A 17,925-nucleotide genomic window follows, 5' to 3' on the forward strand; every position below is an offset into this window, starting at 1 on the left:
TAATGGCCCAGAAATTCGGGTCTCCACGGGTGAGTACGCACGGGGTACTCACCCGTAGGCCCAATGGAAGTGCCGGTTTCCTGCATGCACTGCGCATGCGCGGGAAACCGGCCCTTCCGTTCCCCTGAACGAAGGGGTTAAGAGTTCGAACGCGTGCGCGGGAGAGGCTGCGCGTGCGCATCGAACTTAGGTTTTTTTTGCAGGTTTTCCCGGGAGGGTAAGTCTGCAGAATTTACACATTTAAAAAGCAGGCGTAAGGCCTGCTTTTTACAAGGTAAGTGGTGAATTAATTAAAATTAAAACATTTTTTCCACAGGTTTATTATTTTTAAATATTTTAAAGCAAGGTAAGTTTATTTTTAGCCCCGTTAGAAAATAAAATTATTTTTTTCAAAAATTTAAATGATTGTTTAAAATAGTTATTTCATGTAATTTATAGTTTATTTAAAAAATGTGATTTAAAAAAATTTTTATTTGAAGATTTAGTGATATTTGGGGCCCGTAGTATTTATAAGTTTTGACAGCTCTTCTTGTCAAACTTATGAATGAAGCATTCCCTGCTCCAATTGGCTCCCCATGGCCCACGTGATCCCAGGGGACGCATCGAACTAACTGCGCCCCTGGGACACGCAAGCACTGCGCGCCGGCAGCTGGAGCAGGCCCAGGATTGTAATTCCACAGGGGCCCGCAGCTCGACGGCCGGCATGCAAGGTAAGTGCAGGTCGGGGGCTTGCACCCGCGGGAAGCCCCCGACCCGAATTTCTGGGCCAATATTAGCTCGCACTTTCAGCAACTTGCCTTGCAAAAAATCGAAAACCTAACCATGCAAGGGCAAGTCTAACTAACAGCAGATGCCATTAGATAGCCTACCACAGCAAACTATGGCCCACTGCACACAGAGCTAATAAGGTTTTAGGGAGTCACTTGCTTTATTGTGTACCCCACTAAACATACATTTTCTAAAATTAGATTCTGTCTCCAAGTTAGAAGTAATTTTTTCCCCTCCCTTTAGGTCGCATTCCTTCTCTGATAGAATGCACCGTTCCTCAAATATGGAGGTTGGAAGTGGTAGTTAAGCTGCTCCAGAGGTGACTTTTAGCCAGTAGACTAGAGCAGGGGTTCTCAACTGGGGGTCTGTCCTTGAGAGGGTTTCAGGGGGTCTGCCATAAATAACCTCAGCCATTTTGGAAAAAAAGAAAAATACATCGTTGCTTCAAGGTTGGATAGAGCTGAGCAATCTGGCGACTCTGATTCCGACCCCGACTCGGACCTCTGCTTCCCGCCCCCCCCTCCTAAATGTCTGTGCGATACCGGCGGCAGCTGCCACTAAGCCCATGCCCCCGCTCGCTGAGAAGGGAGAGAGATGGTGGTCGCTGGTTGCTGAGTGCAGGTCCCCTGGCTCGAGCTCTCCGTCCTCCGCTCTCCTATCGCCAGGTCCTCCTGGATTTACTGGCAGACTGGCCGAACAGTTGCAGTACAACCGGCATGGCGCCGCCGGAACCACCTACATGTTCAGTCGATTCGAAACCTAGACTCGCAACCAAGACTGTCCGGCTGCACCTTAACTTATTCTGTGCAATATCGGCAAATCCCGGTTGGTCGATAGATTTTAGCAGACTATAGTACAGTTACAAGGCTGCTGGCTGCCCTTTGGCGCCTGACCTCATTCATTCTTCACCTGCAAGCCTATACCTTTGAGTGTTAGCAGTCTTGCTCTACCAAGGAGGCTGACCTGATTGTTCACACCCAAATTTGACCTCCAGCTCGGATTTCAACCTTCCAGGATTACCCTGGCATCACCTGGAATAAAACATTAATCTGGACACTGCTGCCAGCAATTTGGGAGAAAAATCATACAGGCCTTAAAAAAATTGTGGTTTTTTTTTCATTTTCTTTGTACACTTTTGTTTATTTGTTATAAAAATATTGGAGATGGGGGAAAAAGGCTGTTTGACTGACAGTCAAGCAGAGAACCGGGACCGGCTGATGTGTCAGAAACATTCGGTGAGGAAGTCGGGGGGTGCGGAGCTATCAGGGAGACTGGGGGTTCAGGTGATTGGGGCTGATGTGGAGGGAAAGAGGGAGTGGGATGGGAGTGGGGACCAGTATTTTGTGCAGTGCCGGGATAGTAACAGCAATAACACGGTGAGTGGGAGCAGCATTGAGAGAATTTTTATATAGAAAATACACTTGTGTTGTGCTACGGGGAGTCCATGCAATTTTTGTAACACAGGAGGGAGCCTCAGAAGAAAAAAGGTTGAGAACCCCTGGACTAGATTGGTTTCCAGTTGTTTTTCTGCCCCGCTGTGGAATAGCTGGCCTCTGATCAAGCATCCCCACAGGTGGTCAATGTGAGACTGTGGATTAACAATGTGGGAAATCATGAGCGCAAAGCAGAGTCCTGGCATTCCACGATACAGCATATTTGTGCAACTGACTAGTGGCTGCATGAAGTTGTCACTTTTTATATTTTTGAATATTCCTGGAGGTTCTTCCACCTCATGCTGAAATCTTGAGGAAATTCTGAAGATCCTTAAAGAGACAGCCTCATTGGGATGCCTTTAAAAAAAAGTTACAAGAATTACGATGCACAGTAAAATCCCATTGTTCCATGAATTTTTTTAATAGTTTTGTTTGTTTAAACATTGCCAAAACTCGTTAGTTGCTCATGTGTGCAGTGATTTGGAAAAAGATTTATGCTTATAATTTATGCAGGAAATTTAAATGAAAGCACAGCTTTTAACGTGTTTCAGGATTCATTTACACTACAACTGTAACATTGTGCAAATTCATTTCACCTTGACAAACATGGTACCCATGCTTACCAAAATCTCCAACAAATGAAAACACAAAGCAAGGTGTAATGTTATTGTTAACTCAGTATGCACTAGCAGTGATATAATATGGACACCACCAGCGATATAATGCACACACCGCCAGCGATATAATGCACACTCCGCCAGCGATATAATGCTCACACCGCCAGTGATATAATGCTCACACCGCCAGCGATATAATGCACACACCGCCAACGATATAAGCTCCCACCGCTAGTGATATAATGCACACACTGCCAGCGATATAATGCACATGCCACCAGCGATATAATGCTCACACTACCAGCAATATAAGGTGCACATCGCCAGCGATATAATGCACAAACCACCAGCGATATAATGCACGCACCACCAGAGATATAATGCACACACCACCAGCGATATAATGCTCACACCACCAGCGATATAATGCACACACCACCAGCGATATAATGCACACACCGCCAGCGATATAATGCACACACCACCAGTGATATAATGCGCACACCGCCAGCGCTATAATGCACACACCGCCAGCGATATAATGCACAAACCGCCAGCAATATTATGCACACACCATCAGCAATATATAATGTACAAACCACCAGCAATATAATGCACACACCGCCAGCGATATAATGCACACACCACCAGTGATATAATGCACACACCACCAGCGATATAATGCACAAACCGCCAGCGATATAATGCACAAGCTGCTAGCGATATAATGCACACACCACCAGTGATATAATGCGCGCGCCGCCAGCGATATAGTGCACACACCGCCAGCGATATAATGCACACACCACCAGCGATATAATGCATACGCCACCAACGATATAATGCTCACACTGCCAGCAATATAATGCACACACCGCCAGCGATATAATGCACACACCGCCAGCGATATAATGCACAAACCGCCAGCAATATTATGCACACACCATCAGCAATATATAATGTACAAACCACCAGCAATATAATGCACACACCGCCAGCGATATAATGCACACACCACCAGCGATATAATGCACACACCACCAGCGATATAATGCACAAACCGCCAGCGATATAATGCACAAGCTGCTAGCGATATAATGCACACACCACCAGTGATATAATGCGCGCGCCGCCAGCGATATAGTGCACACACCACCAGCGATATAATGCACACACCACCAGCGATATAATGCATACACCACCAACGATATAATGCTCACACTGCCAGCAATATAATGCACACACCGCCAGCGATATAATGCACACACCGCCAGCAATATAATGCACACACCGCCAGCGCTATAATGCGTGCACCACCAGTGATATAATGCACACACCGCTAGTGATATAATGCACGCACTGCCAGTGATATAATGCACACACCGCCAGCGATATAATGCTCACACTGCCAGCAATATAATGCACACACCGCCAGCGATATAATGCACACACCGCCAGCGATATAATGCACACACCACCAGCGATATAATGCATACACCGCCAGTGATATAATGCACACACCGCCAGTGATATAATGCACACACTGCCAGTGGTATAATGCACACACCGCCAACTATATAATGCACACACCGCCAGTGATATAATGCATACACCGCTGAAGTGTTCCTTTGAATATAATTGTTTGATTTTTAAAAGAAGTCCTAATAGTGAGGAGCCCACTTTCATCTCTGGTTGAAATCCTGACACTTCCCAGGGAGTGACCCTTATTCAAACATGGGGCTCGATTTTGCCAGGCCTGAGGAGGCGGGATTGGAGGCATGTGAGTTATTAAAATCGCCAAAAATGGCAGGCGGACCTGATCCCACCTCCGAGCAAATTTCCCAAACGTGTGTTTCCTGACCCCCTTTCCATCCCGCCTCCATGAGGCGGGATAGGCCCTTAAGGCCCTTAACAACTACTTAATTGCCTCTATAATCCCATTTTGAGAGTCCTTTCCGATTTTTAGTCATTCCCCCCATCCTTCACGCCTCCTCTGGAACATGCCAGGTAATGCTGGCGGCCTCACAAGTGGATTGTTTACTCACAGCTGCAGCTCCACCATTACAAAGGAGTTTTCCCCAGTGATCATTTGCAGGTGGCAGAACTTTGTTGTTTCAGGTCTAGGGGAACTTTTAGCATGCATACTCAGTGTTGTGGAAGTTTGGAGCCTGACACCCATCTCCGGTTTGACCTCCTGGGAAACTCCTCTCCCCACCTTGACTAAGCACTTCCTCAACTGAGGCATATTCCAGAAGCATGGCAAACATTTAATTCCTTTCCTCCTGGACATCAGATTCGGATGAAGACCAGCCGTGGCAGCAGCAGAACTATGAGCAACAGCAGCACCAACAGCAGGAGCATCAACAGGAGCGCCAAGCTGCTAGTCACCCACCTGAAGATGCACAGCCAGAAGGCGTCAGCGCGTGACAACATTGCTGCCCGGATGCAAGGGACGCACTCATCCTGGCCAGATTTGCTTAGCTTGCACAATCAAACACTTTAGTCTTGCTCCTTCTTACCAGAGCATCGACAATGGAGAAAAACCTGTGGAATCCTATCACTCTGACCACCATTCTGACAATTGCAAGGCACCCTAAGCCCTCAATGTGAAAGTCCCATTTGCGAAAAGACACAGGCCACAACTTCAACAGTTTGCCATCAAAACACTTCATAATACAATCATAATGATGTCTGGTCCAAATATAAAACAACACAGCACCCAAGTGACTAGCCTTGTGACTACTTGTGCTTTATCTTCCTCTTACGCATGCTTCTACATGGTGCTTCCCCTGTGGCTTCAGCAGATGTGGAGGCCCCTTGCTCATTCTCTTGCTGCTCCTGTCTCGACACCTTTGGCGGGCGTCCTCTGGGGTGGCGAACCTGTGTGGGCTCGTCAACAGTCTGCTGCTCCTGCAGCTGTGCAGGGGCTGAGACGCCCATCTCAGTTGGGTGAGGACACTGGTGGGGCTCTGACCAAGGGCTTTGCTGTGGCATGGTCGTGTGAGCACTTGGAGAGGAGCCCCCACTTCCTTGTTGTCTGCCACCAACATCCCTCTCATGGGTCAGCCCCACTTCAGAGCTAGCAAGTGGCTTGACAGCACCTTGCTGCACTGCAGGGGGGCCATGAGGACCCGTTTCTGCACTGGAAGTCCTACTCCAGAGGACTTGCATGAAGGTCTGGTTTGTTTGCTCAATAGCTGACCATCACTCTTCAAGAGATGTCATTCTATTCTGAACAATGACCATGTTTTCAATACGCTGGCAACTAAGCTTGGGAATGGTAGCATAGTGGTAATGTCAGTGGGTTAATAATCCAGAGGCCTAGACTAATGATCCAGGAAATGTGAGTCCAAATCCCACCAGCTGGGGAATTTAAATTCAGTTAATTAAATAAGTCTGGAATAAAATGCTAGTATCAGTAATGGTGACCATGAAACTATCGGATTGTCATAAAATCCCATCTGGTTCACTAATGTCCTTTAGGGAAAGAAATCTACCGTTCTGGCCTATATGTGACTCCAGACTCACAGCAACCTGGTTGACTCTTAACTGCCCTCTGAAAAGGCCTAGCAAGTCACTAAGTTGTAACTAACCGCTACGAAACAAAATAATAAGAATGAAACCGGACAGACCACCGGATGAATCAGTACTCCTCCATCTTGAATACCACTTGGAAGAAGCACTGAGAGTAGCAAGGGCTATGTACTCTGGGTGAGGGACCTCAATGTCCATCACCAAGAATGGCTTGGTAGCACAACAGCTGGCCCTGAAGGACATAGCTGCCAGTCTGGGCCTGCAACAGGTGGTGAGTGAACGAGGGAAAAACCTACTTGTTCTCTCCAATCTACCTGTTGCAGATGCATCTATCCATGGCAGCAGTGACCACTGCAAAGTCATTGTGGAGATGAAGTCCCATCTTCACACTGAAAACACCCTCCATCGTGTTGTGTGCTAAGTGGGTTAGATTCAGAACAGATCTAGCAGCAGCTCAAAACTAGGCATCCATGAGGCGCTGTGAGGCAGCAGAACTGTATTCCACTACAATCTGTAACCCCATGGCCTGGCATATCCCTCACTCTACCATTACCTTCAACAAGGAGTGTAGAAGAGCAGCGCCAGGCATACCTAAAAATGAGGTGCCAACCTGGGGAAGCTGCAACACAGGACTACATGCATGCTAAGAAGCAGCATGCTATAGACAGAGCTAAGTGATCCCACAATCAACAGATCAGATCAAAGCTCTGCAGTCCTGCCACATCTAGTTCTGAATGGTGGTGGACCATTAAACAACTAATGGGGGGAGGAGGAGGCTCCAAGAATATCCCCATCATCAATGATGGTGGAGCCCAGCATGTGATTGCAAAAGTCAAGGCTGAAGCGTTTGCAGCCAGGAATGCCGAGTGGATGATCCATATCGACCTACTCCTGAGGTCCCCACCATCACAGAAGCCAGTCTTCACTCCACGTGATATCAAGAAACGGCTGAGCGCACTGGATACAGCAAAGGCTATGGGCCCCGACAACATCCCAGCTATCGTGCTGAAGACTTTTGCTCCAGAACTAGCCGCGCCTCTAGCCAAGCTGTTCCAGTACAGCTACAACACTGGTATCTATCCGACAATGTGGAAAACTGCCCAGGTATGTCCTGTCCACAAAAAGCAGAACAAATCCAACCCGGCCAATTACCACCCCATCAGTCTACTCTCAATCATCAGCAAAGTGATGGAAGGTGTCATCAACAGTGCTATCAAGCGGCACTTACTCACCAATAACCTGCTCACTAATGCCCAGTTTGGGTTCCACCAAGACCACTCAGCTCCCGACCTCCCTTACAGACTTGGTCCAAACATGGACAAAGGAGCTGAATTCCAGAGGTGAGGTGAGAGTGACTGCCCTTGACATCAAGGCAGCATTTGATCGAGTCTGGCATCAAGGAGCCCTAGTAAAATGGGAAAGAGGGGGAAACTGCTCCACTGGCTGGAGTCATACCTAGCACAAAGGAAGATGGTTGTGGTGGTTGAAGGTCAATCATCACAGCTGCAGGAGTTCCTCACGGCAGTGTCCTAGGCCCAACCATCTTCAGCTGCTTCATCAATGACCTTCCCTCCAACATAAGGTCAGAAATGGGGGTGTTCGCTGATGACTGCGCAGCGTTCAGCGCAATTCACAACTCCACAGATAAGGAAGCAGTCCATGTCCGCATGCAACAAGACCTGGACGATGGTCAGGCTTGGGCTGATAAGTGGCAGGTAACATTTGCGCCACAGAAGTGCCAGGCAATGACTATCTCCAACAAGCGAGAATCTAACCACCTCCCCTTGACATTCAATGGCATTACCATCGCCGAATCCCCCACTATCAACATCCTGAGGGTCACCATTAACCAGAAACTTAGCTGGACCAGCCACATAAATAATGTGGCAACAAGAGCAGGTCAGAGGCTAGGTATTCTGCAGCGAGTGTCTCACCTCCTGACTCCCCAAAAGCCTTTCCACCATCTAGAAGGCACAAGTAAGGAGTGTGATGGAATACTCTCCACTTGCCTGGATGAGTGCAGCTCCAACAACACTCAAGAAGCTCGACACCATACAGGACAAAGCAGCCTGCTTGATTGGCACCCCATCCGCCACCTTAAATATTCACTCCCTCCACCACCGGCATACCGTGGCTGCAGTGTGTACCATCTACAAGATGCACTGCAGCAACTCGCCAAGGCTTCTTCAGCAGCACCTCCCAAACCTGCAACCTCTTCCACCTAGAAGGATAAGGGCAGCAGGCGCATGGGAACACCACCACCTCCAAGTTCCCCTCCAAGTCACACACCATCCTGACTTAGAAGTATATCGCTGATTCTTCATCGTCGCTGGGTTAAAATCCTGGAACTCCCTACCTAACAGCACTGTGGGAGTACCTTCACCATACGGACTGCAGCAGTTCAAGAAGGCGGCTCACCAACACCTTCTCAAGGGCAACTAGTGATGGGCAATAAATGCTGGCCTTGCCAGCGATGCTCAGATCCCATAAACGAATAAGAAAAAAGCTCCTCCATGGACGTAGCCCTCCTCTCCTCTATTGTAGCCATCCTCTCCTCTATGGTAGCCAGCCTTACCACGGAGGTAGCCATCCTTTCCGTGGTGATGCGTTCCTGCGCCAATGCCTCCACAATGGCTCTGCTCATGTTCACGATTGACTCCACCATTCGCTCCACACTCGCAGCGACCCTGGAGACAAAACCTGCCAGAGACCCCTGCACCTGTTATTGGAATTCCAGCACCGCTCTCCTTCTGGATGGACCCGGGGGCACAGAGTCGACATGCAGCAGAGCCGAGCTGGCAGAGTCCTGCGCCCTCCGACGAGGACTCTCCACTGCTGTCCCTGTCTCCACCATCTGCTGATGCTCACTTGTGAGCTGTGATACACCAGGTGACAACACTACTCTATCTCACGAAGGTCCCACCGAGGTGTGAGTGTCTGCGCTGGTGCTGGGTGCGCTGAATTCTGCTGACGTTGCACCCTCAGATGTTGCAGCTCCCTCTGAGGAGTCTGGAGGCTCAGGCTGTTCCTCCTGGATAGTGGGGATGGGGGCTTCCGATGGTCCTGTGAGGGAGTAAAGGAAAGAGTTAGAGATGTGAGGCCAAGGTTACATGCACATTGCATATTGCAGATGATCATAAATCAATCTGTTAAGAGCATCAGAATCATTATCAGTGACTCATGCTATGTCAATGAGAGAGATTCCAAACTATTCTGTCCCCAGCTTGTTGTGATGCGCCCGTCTGTCCATCCCCCACTTGGATGTCCTCCTCGATCCCAGCAATTTCCAGGGCTACCTCCTCCCAGGGGGTGAGCTGGGCTACTGAGGGTGGCCCTCCTCCTGTCCTCGCTCTTTCCCTCTTATTTTGGGCTCTCTTTTCCTGCAATGAGGGACACAAGTGCAGTTTGAGTGAGAATGAAGGAGTGAGTGTAGAGAATCCATGGCATAGATGCTTAGAAGGAGACAAAGGACCCTCCCTGTGTTGAAAGTTGTTGTTGTCATGGCATCACAGTGATAGGGAGTGTGAGAGCTGCACGGTCCAATGGTTAAGTGAATGTGACCATAGGGAGAGAGGGAAATGGGTAAGGGTGCGGGGATGTAAGTGTCAAGTGGCATGTGGAGGAAGAGTTTGGCAAAGCAGAGTGCTGGTGAGGAGAGGCGATGGGGATCAGATTGAGGGTGATGGGAAAGTCATACTCACTTTTCCTGTGCAGAGAAGGTCATGAAACCTCTTCCTGCATTGCAGCCAGGTTCTGTGGCTCAGTGAAATGGAGTTGACCTCCTGGGCCATTTGTAGCCACACAGCTTTTGTCTGCTGGGGTGGTTTTTTTCTCCCTGAGGAAGGGAACAGCACCTCCTTATTACAGCTGGCTCTGTGCACCAGAACTTGGAGGGAAGGCTCATCAAATCGAGGAGCACACTTTTGCTTGATTGTTGACATTTTGCACAATTCAACTTCATATAAATTGCAGCGTCTTTGCAGTCTCCAGAAGAATCAAGGCTGCTTGCAGGCCTTAAATCCAACAGCATTGATGACGCCATCGGAGGTGACTTTCTGTATGAAAAGACTCATTGGGCCAGTGGTTCCCACATGCAGGAAATCAATTGCCCAATTAGGGGAAAATCCCACTTTTTCAACACATCACTTAGGAGTCGGAGTGCTGACGCGATTTCCACCTGACACGCCCCAGCCCGCCGACACTGACAAAATCCAGCCCATGATCTCAACTCCTCCATCCTTCAGTGTAACCTCCCTACTTCCTACAATAGGCAGTGAACTCAGAGCACAGAGCGCCTGCAACGTAAAAATAACTGCTATCATATATCAGTGGAATTCTCAGCTGTCATTTCCATCCGTTAGGGGACAGCTTATATCACTGCGTGCTACACTTACATTAGGGGAGCATTGTCGTTATGTTCATGCTATAATTACAAAAAAATAAGAGATTTCCTTTTTAAATATTATAATGGGAATTGATGTAAATCTAAATAAAAAATTCTGTTTTAGATTTTTCAGGCGGTTTCAGTCCCTTGAAGAGCTCTGACACAGTACCACCATTTTGCTTGGAGCAGTACTTGTGCTTCATTGCAATCTTATTTTCCACGACATCAGCTTTTTCTGGAACTTATTTTTCCCTGAAGTTTTCTATCATGATGCTTATTAAAACTAAGACAAAGATTAAATTGGGATGCAGCAGGGATGCATAGCTTTTCCCTTTTCATAAATAAGGCAAATAGTCTTTTAGTGCCCTCTCCCCCGCAACCCCCTCCGCCCCCGGTTAATATTTGAAATTAGACTGTGCTACTTTGAAGACCTTTAAAGAGCAGCTATTGCAGTTGCATAGTCCACATATGGTGTCAGAGTACCAGCTTCTTATTTACACTAGGAGACTGTTTAAAATGTGGTCTGTAAGATAGATCAATCATGCCTGTCCTAGTCCTATTTAGTATGCCAGTTTGGGGTCATTGCTTACTATAAACAGCTCAGTGGAGCCATATAACTGAATTTTTATGTCAGCTGTGTGGAGCTCATTCTGTCTGCAGATATTGTAGGTCGAATGAATTGTGTAAGCCCAAAATGTTCATGACTTTTACATTAGCAATTTTACACGAGTATTTATGGATGCAAATTGGAGGCACTCATTCATACTAATGGGTAAGAGACACCAGGGCTCAAATACACAGACACATGCACAAATTAAAATGGATGCAGGTTGTAAACCATATTAGTTGAGAGTGTAAAAGGCACCCACACTGTATGCTGCTAAACTCCTTACCTAACACTGATCCTGACAAGAGCTACTTCCAGTAAAGAGCGTCTGTTTCTGCATATGGATTTCCCTCCTGTTTACTTCAATAGAATTTCTGATAACAGCGAATTTGTCCTCAGGGAATCTCCGAGTGAGATGTCTAACTGCTCAGTGTGTAATAGATTTCACTGAATTCTTTAAGAACGTGACTGCACTGAGTTTTATAGACTTCTCCACTTCAAGGGATTGGATAATTAAAGTGCCTCACAATTTAATTGGCTCTGATTTAGCTCACGGTGTGTGTGTGCCATTTAGGTAATTTTTATTTCTGTTAGTATAAAAAATATATTTGTACATGAATATTTCAATGTTTGCCCAACATTATTAGACGGTTCATCTTGCGGACTCCTCCAGCAGTAAGGAGAAAGCAAAAATTCTGGCTGCATAGTAAGAGAGGCTGAGTTGCAATAGGCAACATATTGAATGCTCTTCCTCCCCCTCCCTTTTAATGGAAAATGACTGGACTCCAGAATCCCAGAGGAAGACAGTCTCTCCTAACTAAATTATTATACAAATTGGGGATATTGCTGAGTTGTGGCTGACCTAATATTTACTCCCCGGTTCCTCCCCTTCACTAGAAAATTACTACTAGCAGGGTTAGGGTCAAAGGGAACTACTTTGCCTGATGGTAGCCAAAAGTACTCCAGAGTCAGTACTGAAAGCATATAATGGAGAAGCAACGTGATCTCTTGGATTAATTCTGGAACCAGTAATAGTGGGAAGATGGATGCTTCATTCGAGCACCTTAATTCTTAACAAATTAAACTTGCTCCTCGCAGAAATTTAAATATGATTTATTTATCTCTTGCATAGTTTTGATTTGTAATGTTCTTTTTCCATTGCAGGATGGCATGGGGCATCTAAGAATCACTGACAAGGGCCTGCGGTTAGAAGGACCATCTGAGTTTTTGCAGCCTTTGTATGCCAAAGAAATCCGATCCAAAGCAGTAAGTGAAGAATCTCCATGTGTGTAGTGAGTAGGGCATGTTGGCTTCAATTGGCGCATAATGACATATTATACAAACCTAGAATTATGTCTTTATGCAGGGTCATAAAACCATATGCGTGCTTTGAACCAGTCATTACCAGCGATACCATAAGTAGTGTCCTTACTGGCAATTATATCACTTTTGTAATGCAAGATGCAGTGGATATGTGCAGCTATACTGCATGAATGGTCCAAGATGCAATGGACTATGTGCCATTTTACCATCTGTTTGTACTTAAACCATGAATAACACTGGAAACACACCAATCAGAGTATGTCATGCTCTCAGTGGTGCTACATGCCAGGGTGATCAATGCCATCAACCATACCCATAGGCATTGTCATAGCTACCTGGCAATGACTGTATGGAGCTCTCCTTACAGAATGCAAGTCAGCAGAGAGCCAGACACAGGGCTGTGCCATCTGCTACTCAGACACCGATAACGGAAGCAGCATGCTAAGCGATCCCACAACCAACGGATCAGATCAAAGCTCTGCAGTCCTGCCATATCTAGTCATGAATTGTGGTGGACAATTAAACAACTAACGGGAGGAGGAGGCTCCGTGAATATCCCCATCCTCAATGATGGCAGAACCCAGCACACAAGTGCAAAAGACAAGGCTGAAGCGTTTGCAACCATCTTCAGCCAGAAGTGCCGAGTGGATGATCAATCTCGGCCTCCTCCTGAGGTCCCTACCATCACAGAAGCCAGTCTTCAGCCAATTCGATTCACTCCACGTGATATCAAGAAATGGCTGAGCCCACTGGGTACAGCAAAGGCTGTGGGCCCCGACAACATCCGGCTGTCGTGCTGGAGGCTTGTGCTCCAGAACTAGCCACGTCTCTAGCCAAGCTGTTTCAGTACAGCTACAACACTGGCATCTACCCGACAATGTGGAAAACTGCCCAGGCAGGACCTGTCCATAAAAAGCAGGATAATTCCAATCCGGCCAATTACTGCCCAATCAGTCTACTCTCAATCATTGGCAAAGTGATGGAATGTGTAATTGACAGTGCTATCAAGCGGCACTTACTCACGAATAACCTGCTCACCGATGTTCAGTTTGGGTTCCACCAGGACCACTCGGCTCCAGACCTCCCTTACAGCCTTGGTCCAAACATGGACAAAAGAGCTGAATTCCAGAGTTGAGGTGAGAGTGACTGCCCTTGACATCAAGGCAGCATTTGACTGAGTGTGGCACCAAGGAGCCCTAGTAAAACTGAAGTCAATGGGAAATCAGGGGGGAAACTCTCCACTGGCTGGAGTCATACCTAGCACAAAGGAAGACAGTTGTGGTTGTTGGAGGCCAATCATCTGAACCCTAGGACATCGCTACAGAAGCTCCTCAGGGCAGTGTCCTAGGCCCAACCATCTTCATCTGCTTCATCATAAGGTCAGAAGGGGGGATGTTCGCTGATGATTGCACAGTTTTCAGTTCCATTCGCAACTCCTCAGATAATGAACCAGTCCATACCTTCATGCAACAAGACCTGGACGACAAGCAACATTCGCGCCACACAAGTGCCAGGCAATGACTATCTCCAACAAGAGAGAGTCGAACCACCACCCCTTGACATTCAATGGCATTACCAGCACCGAATCCCTCACCATCAATATCCTGGGGGTCAGCCTTGGCTATAAACATAACTGGGCTAGCCACATTAATATTTGGCTACAAGAGCAGGTCAAAGGCTGGGTATTCTGTGATGAGTATCTCACCTCCTGACTCTCCAAAGCCTTTCCACCATCTACAAGGCACAAGCCAGGAGTGTGATGGAATACACTCCACTTGCCTGGATGAGTGCCGCTCCAACAACACTCAAGAAGCTTGACACCATCCAGGACAAAGCAGTCTGCTTGATTGGCACCCCGTCCACCACCTTAAACATTCACTCCCTCCACCACCGGCACACTGTGGTTGCAGTGTGTACCATCTACAAGATGCACTGCAGCAACTCGCCAAGGCTTCTTCAGCAGCATCTCCCAAACCCGCGACCTCTACCACCTAGAAGGACAAGGGCAGCAGGCGCATGGAAACACCATCACCTGCAAGTTCCGCTCCAAGTCACACAACATCCTGACTTGGAAATATATCGCCTTTCCTTCATCGTCGCTGGGTCAAAATCCTGGAACTCCCTCCCTAATAGCACTGCGGGAGTACCTTCACCACAAGGACTGCAGGGGTTCAAGAAGGCGGCTCATCACCACCTTCTCAAGGGCAATTAGGGATGGGCAATAAATGCTGGCCTTGCCAGCGACGCACACATCCCAGGTACGAATAAAGAAAAAAGTTACCATGCAGCATAGGGCTAACCCAGCCAATGAAGATACTGGGTATTTGCAGCCTTCACCCTGCTTCTACCACCATGCTGTCAAGCTGCAATTCTGACCTATGGGAATGGTGTCATGGAGTGGCAAGGAAGGCCATCCTCTTTGCAACCCCACCTCATGCAACATTTACTTCTATTAACATCTGCATGCATTTTCTGTCAACTTTAACAATTATAAATTTGTATGTCCACATTTATAATGATAATAACTATTTATGTAAACTTGTCACACTGCAATTGCACCCATCTGCCAGTGGTTGTGCTGCAGTACCTCCACTGGTGGAAGTGTGTAATTATAGCTAACAAACTTGCAGTTTTCATTATAAATGTGAACATAGTAATTTACAATGGAAAATAAGAATATGACTTTAAAATGGGGACTGAATTCACATGCGTGATCTGGTCCAATTATCCTTCGCACTCTAACTCCACTGCACCTGAAGACTATTTGATCATGACTTCCATTTTGCAATACTATGTGAGAATAATGGGAAATAAAGGCAAAAAGGCTTTATATAATATACGACAGGAATGGATTAGAAACAACTAAGAACTTCAGAAGTACAGCAAGCACTAATGGGTTGTAAAGTGACAACTGTCTAACTTGGACACATGGTGGTGGGGGTGGGGGCACAGGGTGGTGATATTCATTTTCACCATTTGGCCAGTAAAGTGACAGAGCAGATTGCCCACCCATTAAACTGCCCACACGATTTCAATTCCATGGAAATCAGCGGAAATTAAAATTGGGTACGTTCTATAATGGACGGATAAGTGATAAAGTTGAAAATTACCCGCATGGTGTAAATGGATTGTTGAAGACCAAAAAATCCCTATGGCCACATAATCTAGGAAATAAGAAATGATGGAGGAAATTTTCAGGGTGCTGGGTACAATACTGAAAGATTAATTGCAAACTGGAGAGGTTATACAGGATTGGAATATTGGAAACTAAAAGCTACACTGGGGAGGTGCTGCACTGTCAGACGTTAAACCGAGGCAGTGTCTGCCCTCTCAGGTGGATGTAAAAGATCCCACAGCACTATTTGAAGAAGAGCAGGGGAGTTCTCCCCGGTATCCTGGCCAACATTGATCCCTCAACCAACACCTCAAACAGATGACCTGGTCATTTATTTCATTGCTATTTGTGTGTCCTTGCTGTGCGCTAATTGGCTGCCACATTTCCTACATTACAACAGTGACTACATTTTTAAAAAAGAGAAAAGTATGTCACCAGCTGTAAAGCACTTTAGCATGTCCCAAGGTCGTAAAAGGCGGCATATAAATCCAAATTAATTCTTTACTTTTATATATTAATAGAATGCTAAACTTTTCATCGCATTAACCTTTTGTCTGGTCCCAACCAAAATGAGAAGAGTAGTTAAATCTTTGATAAGCTGAAGTGCTGATAGGAAGAACTACTTTGCTGATTCTTATTAGGTTTGTTTGTCTGTATTTAACATAATCTGTTTACAAGGATAAGATGTGGTGGCCCTTACAGAAATTTCTATCTGCCAGCTTCAGATTAGATATTTTTTCTACATTTAGATGAACATATAATCAAATTGACATAAAAGCCACTTTTGTTGTCTTTGTGATAAACGAGAATAGATTTAAGCTTCAAAAGTAGATCAGTGCACTACTGAGCCCTTGCAGCGCAAAGAAAATTCATCATAACTTATCTTTGTTTCATGTTTCTTTTTCAAGATTCAGTTGTTAAGTCAGTTAATTAATTTGTCACATGCAACACAAACCTTTATTTCTTGCTGCTATCTGTCCTTCCTTTCAGGTTTCACTCCTTTACAAAGTTTAGCTGATGATTGCAAAGTAGGGAAACCAGTGAGTGCTGAGTTCCAAGCTGATGTGTTGGAACTATACTCGCCCCAATTCAGACTCAGCCATAAATATTTGATTTGTGCCCCAGTGCTGATATTTTGGACATATTTGTCCTAAAGACGATAATGCGGTGCAGGACGAGTGGATTGAGTTCTTGGCTTTCACCTGGTGCACTATCTAGGTCTACGTGTTCTATTTCCCTGGTGATCTAGTTGGATTCATGTGATCAATTTTCCTGGTGGTCTAGGGAAGTTCTGCTTAGATACCTCTTTAAAATGTATAAAGCCAAACACCAACACAATCTTGCCACCTCTCAGCTTCACGGCTGCCTGCCATGTTGTTTTTAGATGAGTCCTGATTTTCACACCATTTTCCCCTCATGCCCCTGTGAAGTGCCTTGGAATGCTTTTCTACATTAAAGTTGTTATATAAATGAAAGTTACTGTTATTGCTCAGAATATAGTTTATCCTGTTGTGCCCAGTTTATCAGCAGGAATAAGAAATACCCTGCATTTTGCAAGAACTCTCAGTGTTATGCCAGTCAGTAGCCCCTTGTGACTGTTCCCAGTTTCCTCTACTCTCCCTCCAAAAAAGATCATGTTCAAGCTTCTTTGCAGATTTTGGGTCAAGTGTTGCCAAGTATGTAGCTTTAGAATCACCTGGGAAAACTGTTAAAGAAATGTAGAACATCTCAACTGTTACAAAGCAACTCCAATACATATTTTCTGGGATGGTATTTTGACTTTCAGACAGCTGAGAAACCTTCAGCTGATAATGTTAATCCAAAGTAAAGTAATGCCATACACATACCTACATTTAGATAGGGGTTTGAGATTACCCTCTGGAACACAGTGGGTTTCTTCAATTCCAAAATGCTGAAAGTTTTCTTTTACCTTACATATTGAGCTAATTGTAATGAAGGGACACATGGGATTGGTGCAGGCAATTGGTGCAAACCTCTTCTACTTCCCATCAGTGTATTGTTTCTCAGTTAGTAAAACATCAAGGAAAAAATCTGTATATTTATGTCCTAAAATGGATCCCATTGTCAATATGACATACTAAGGGTACACCAAAGATATATCGAGAACAGCAAAGGAAGGAAAA

The 17,925-nt window shown here is 46.0% G+C and overlaps 1 protein-coding gene across 2 annotated transcripts in view; it reads left to right on the forward strand.

The window, feature by feature from the left end:
- Nucleotides 1–17,925, forward strand: part of sgcd (sarcoglycan, delta (dystrophin-associated glycoprotein)) — a 248,398-nt gene that overhangs the window by 78,171 nt on the left and 152,302 nt on the right. For both annotated transcript variants that reach the window (XM_085995767.1, XM_085995766.1), the window contains exon 3: nucleotides 12,508–12,609. In XM_085995767.1, the coding sequence (XP_085851893.1) occupies nucleotides 12,508–12,609 (102 nt within the window). The remainder of the gene's footprint in view (nucleotides 1–12,507; nucleotides 12,610–17,925) is intronic.

The sequence above is a fragment of the Somniosus microcephalus genome, chromosome 8, assembly GCF_052327205.1.
Source record: "Somniosus microcephalus isolate GS21.2 chromosome 8, FLI_Smic_1.0, whole genome shotgun sequence".
NCBI lineage: Eukaryota > Metazoa > Chordata > Chondrichthyes > Squaliformes > Somniosidae > Somniosus > Somniosus microcephalus.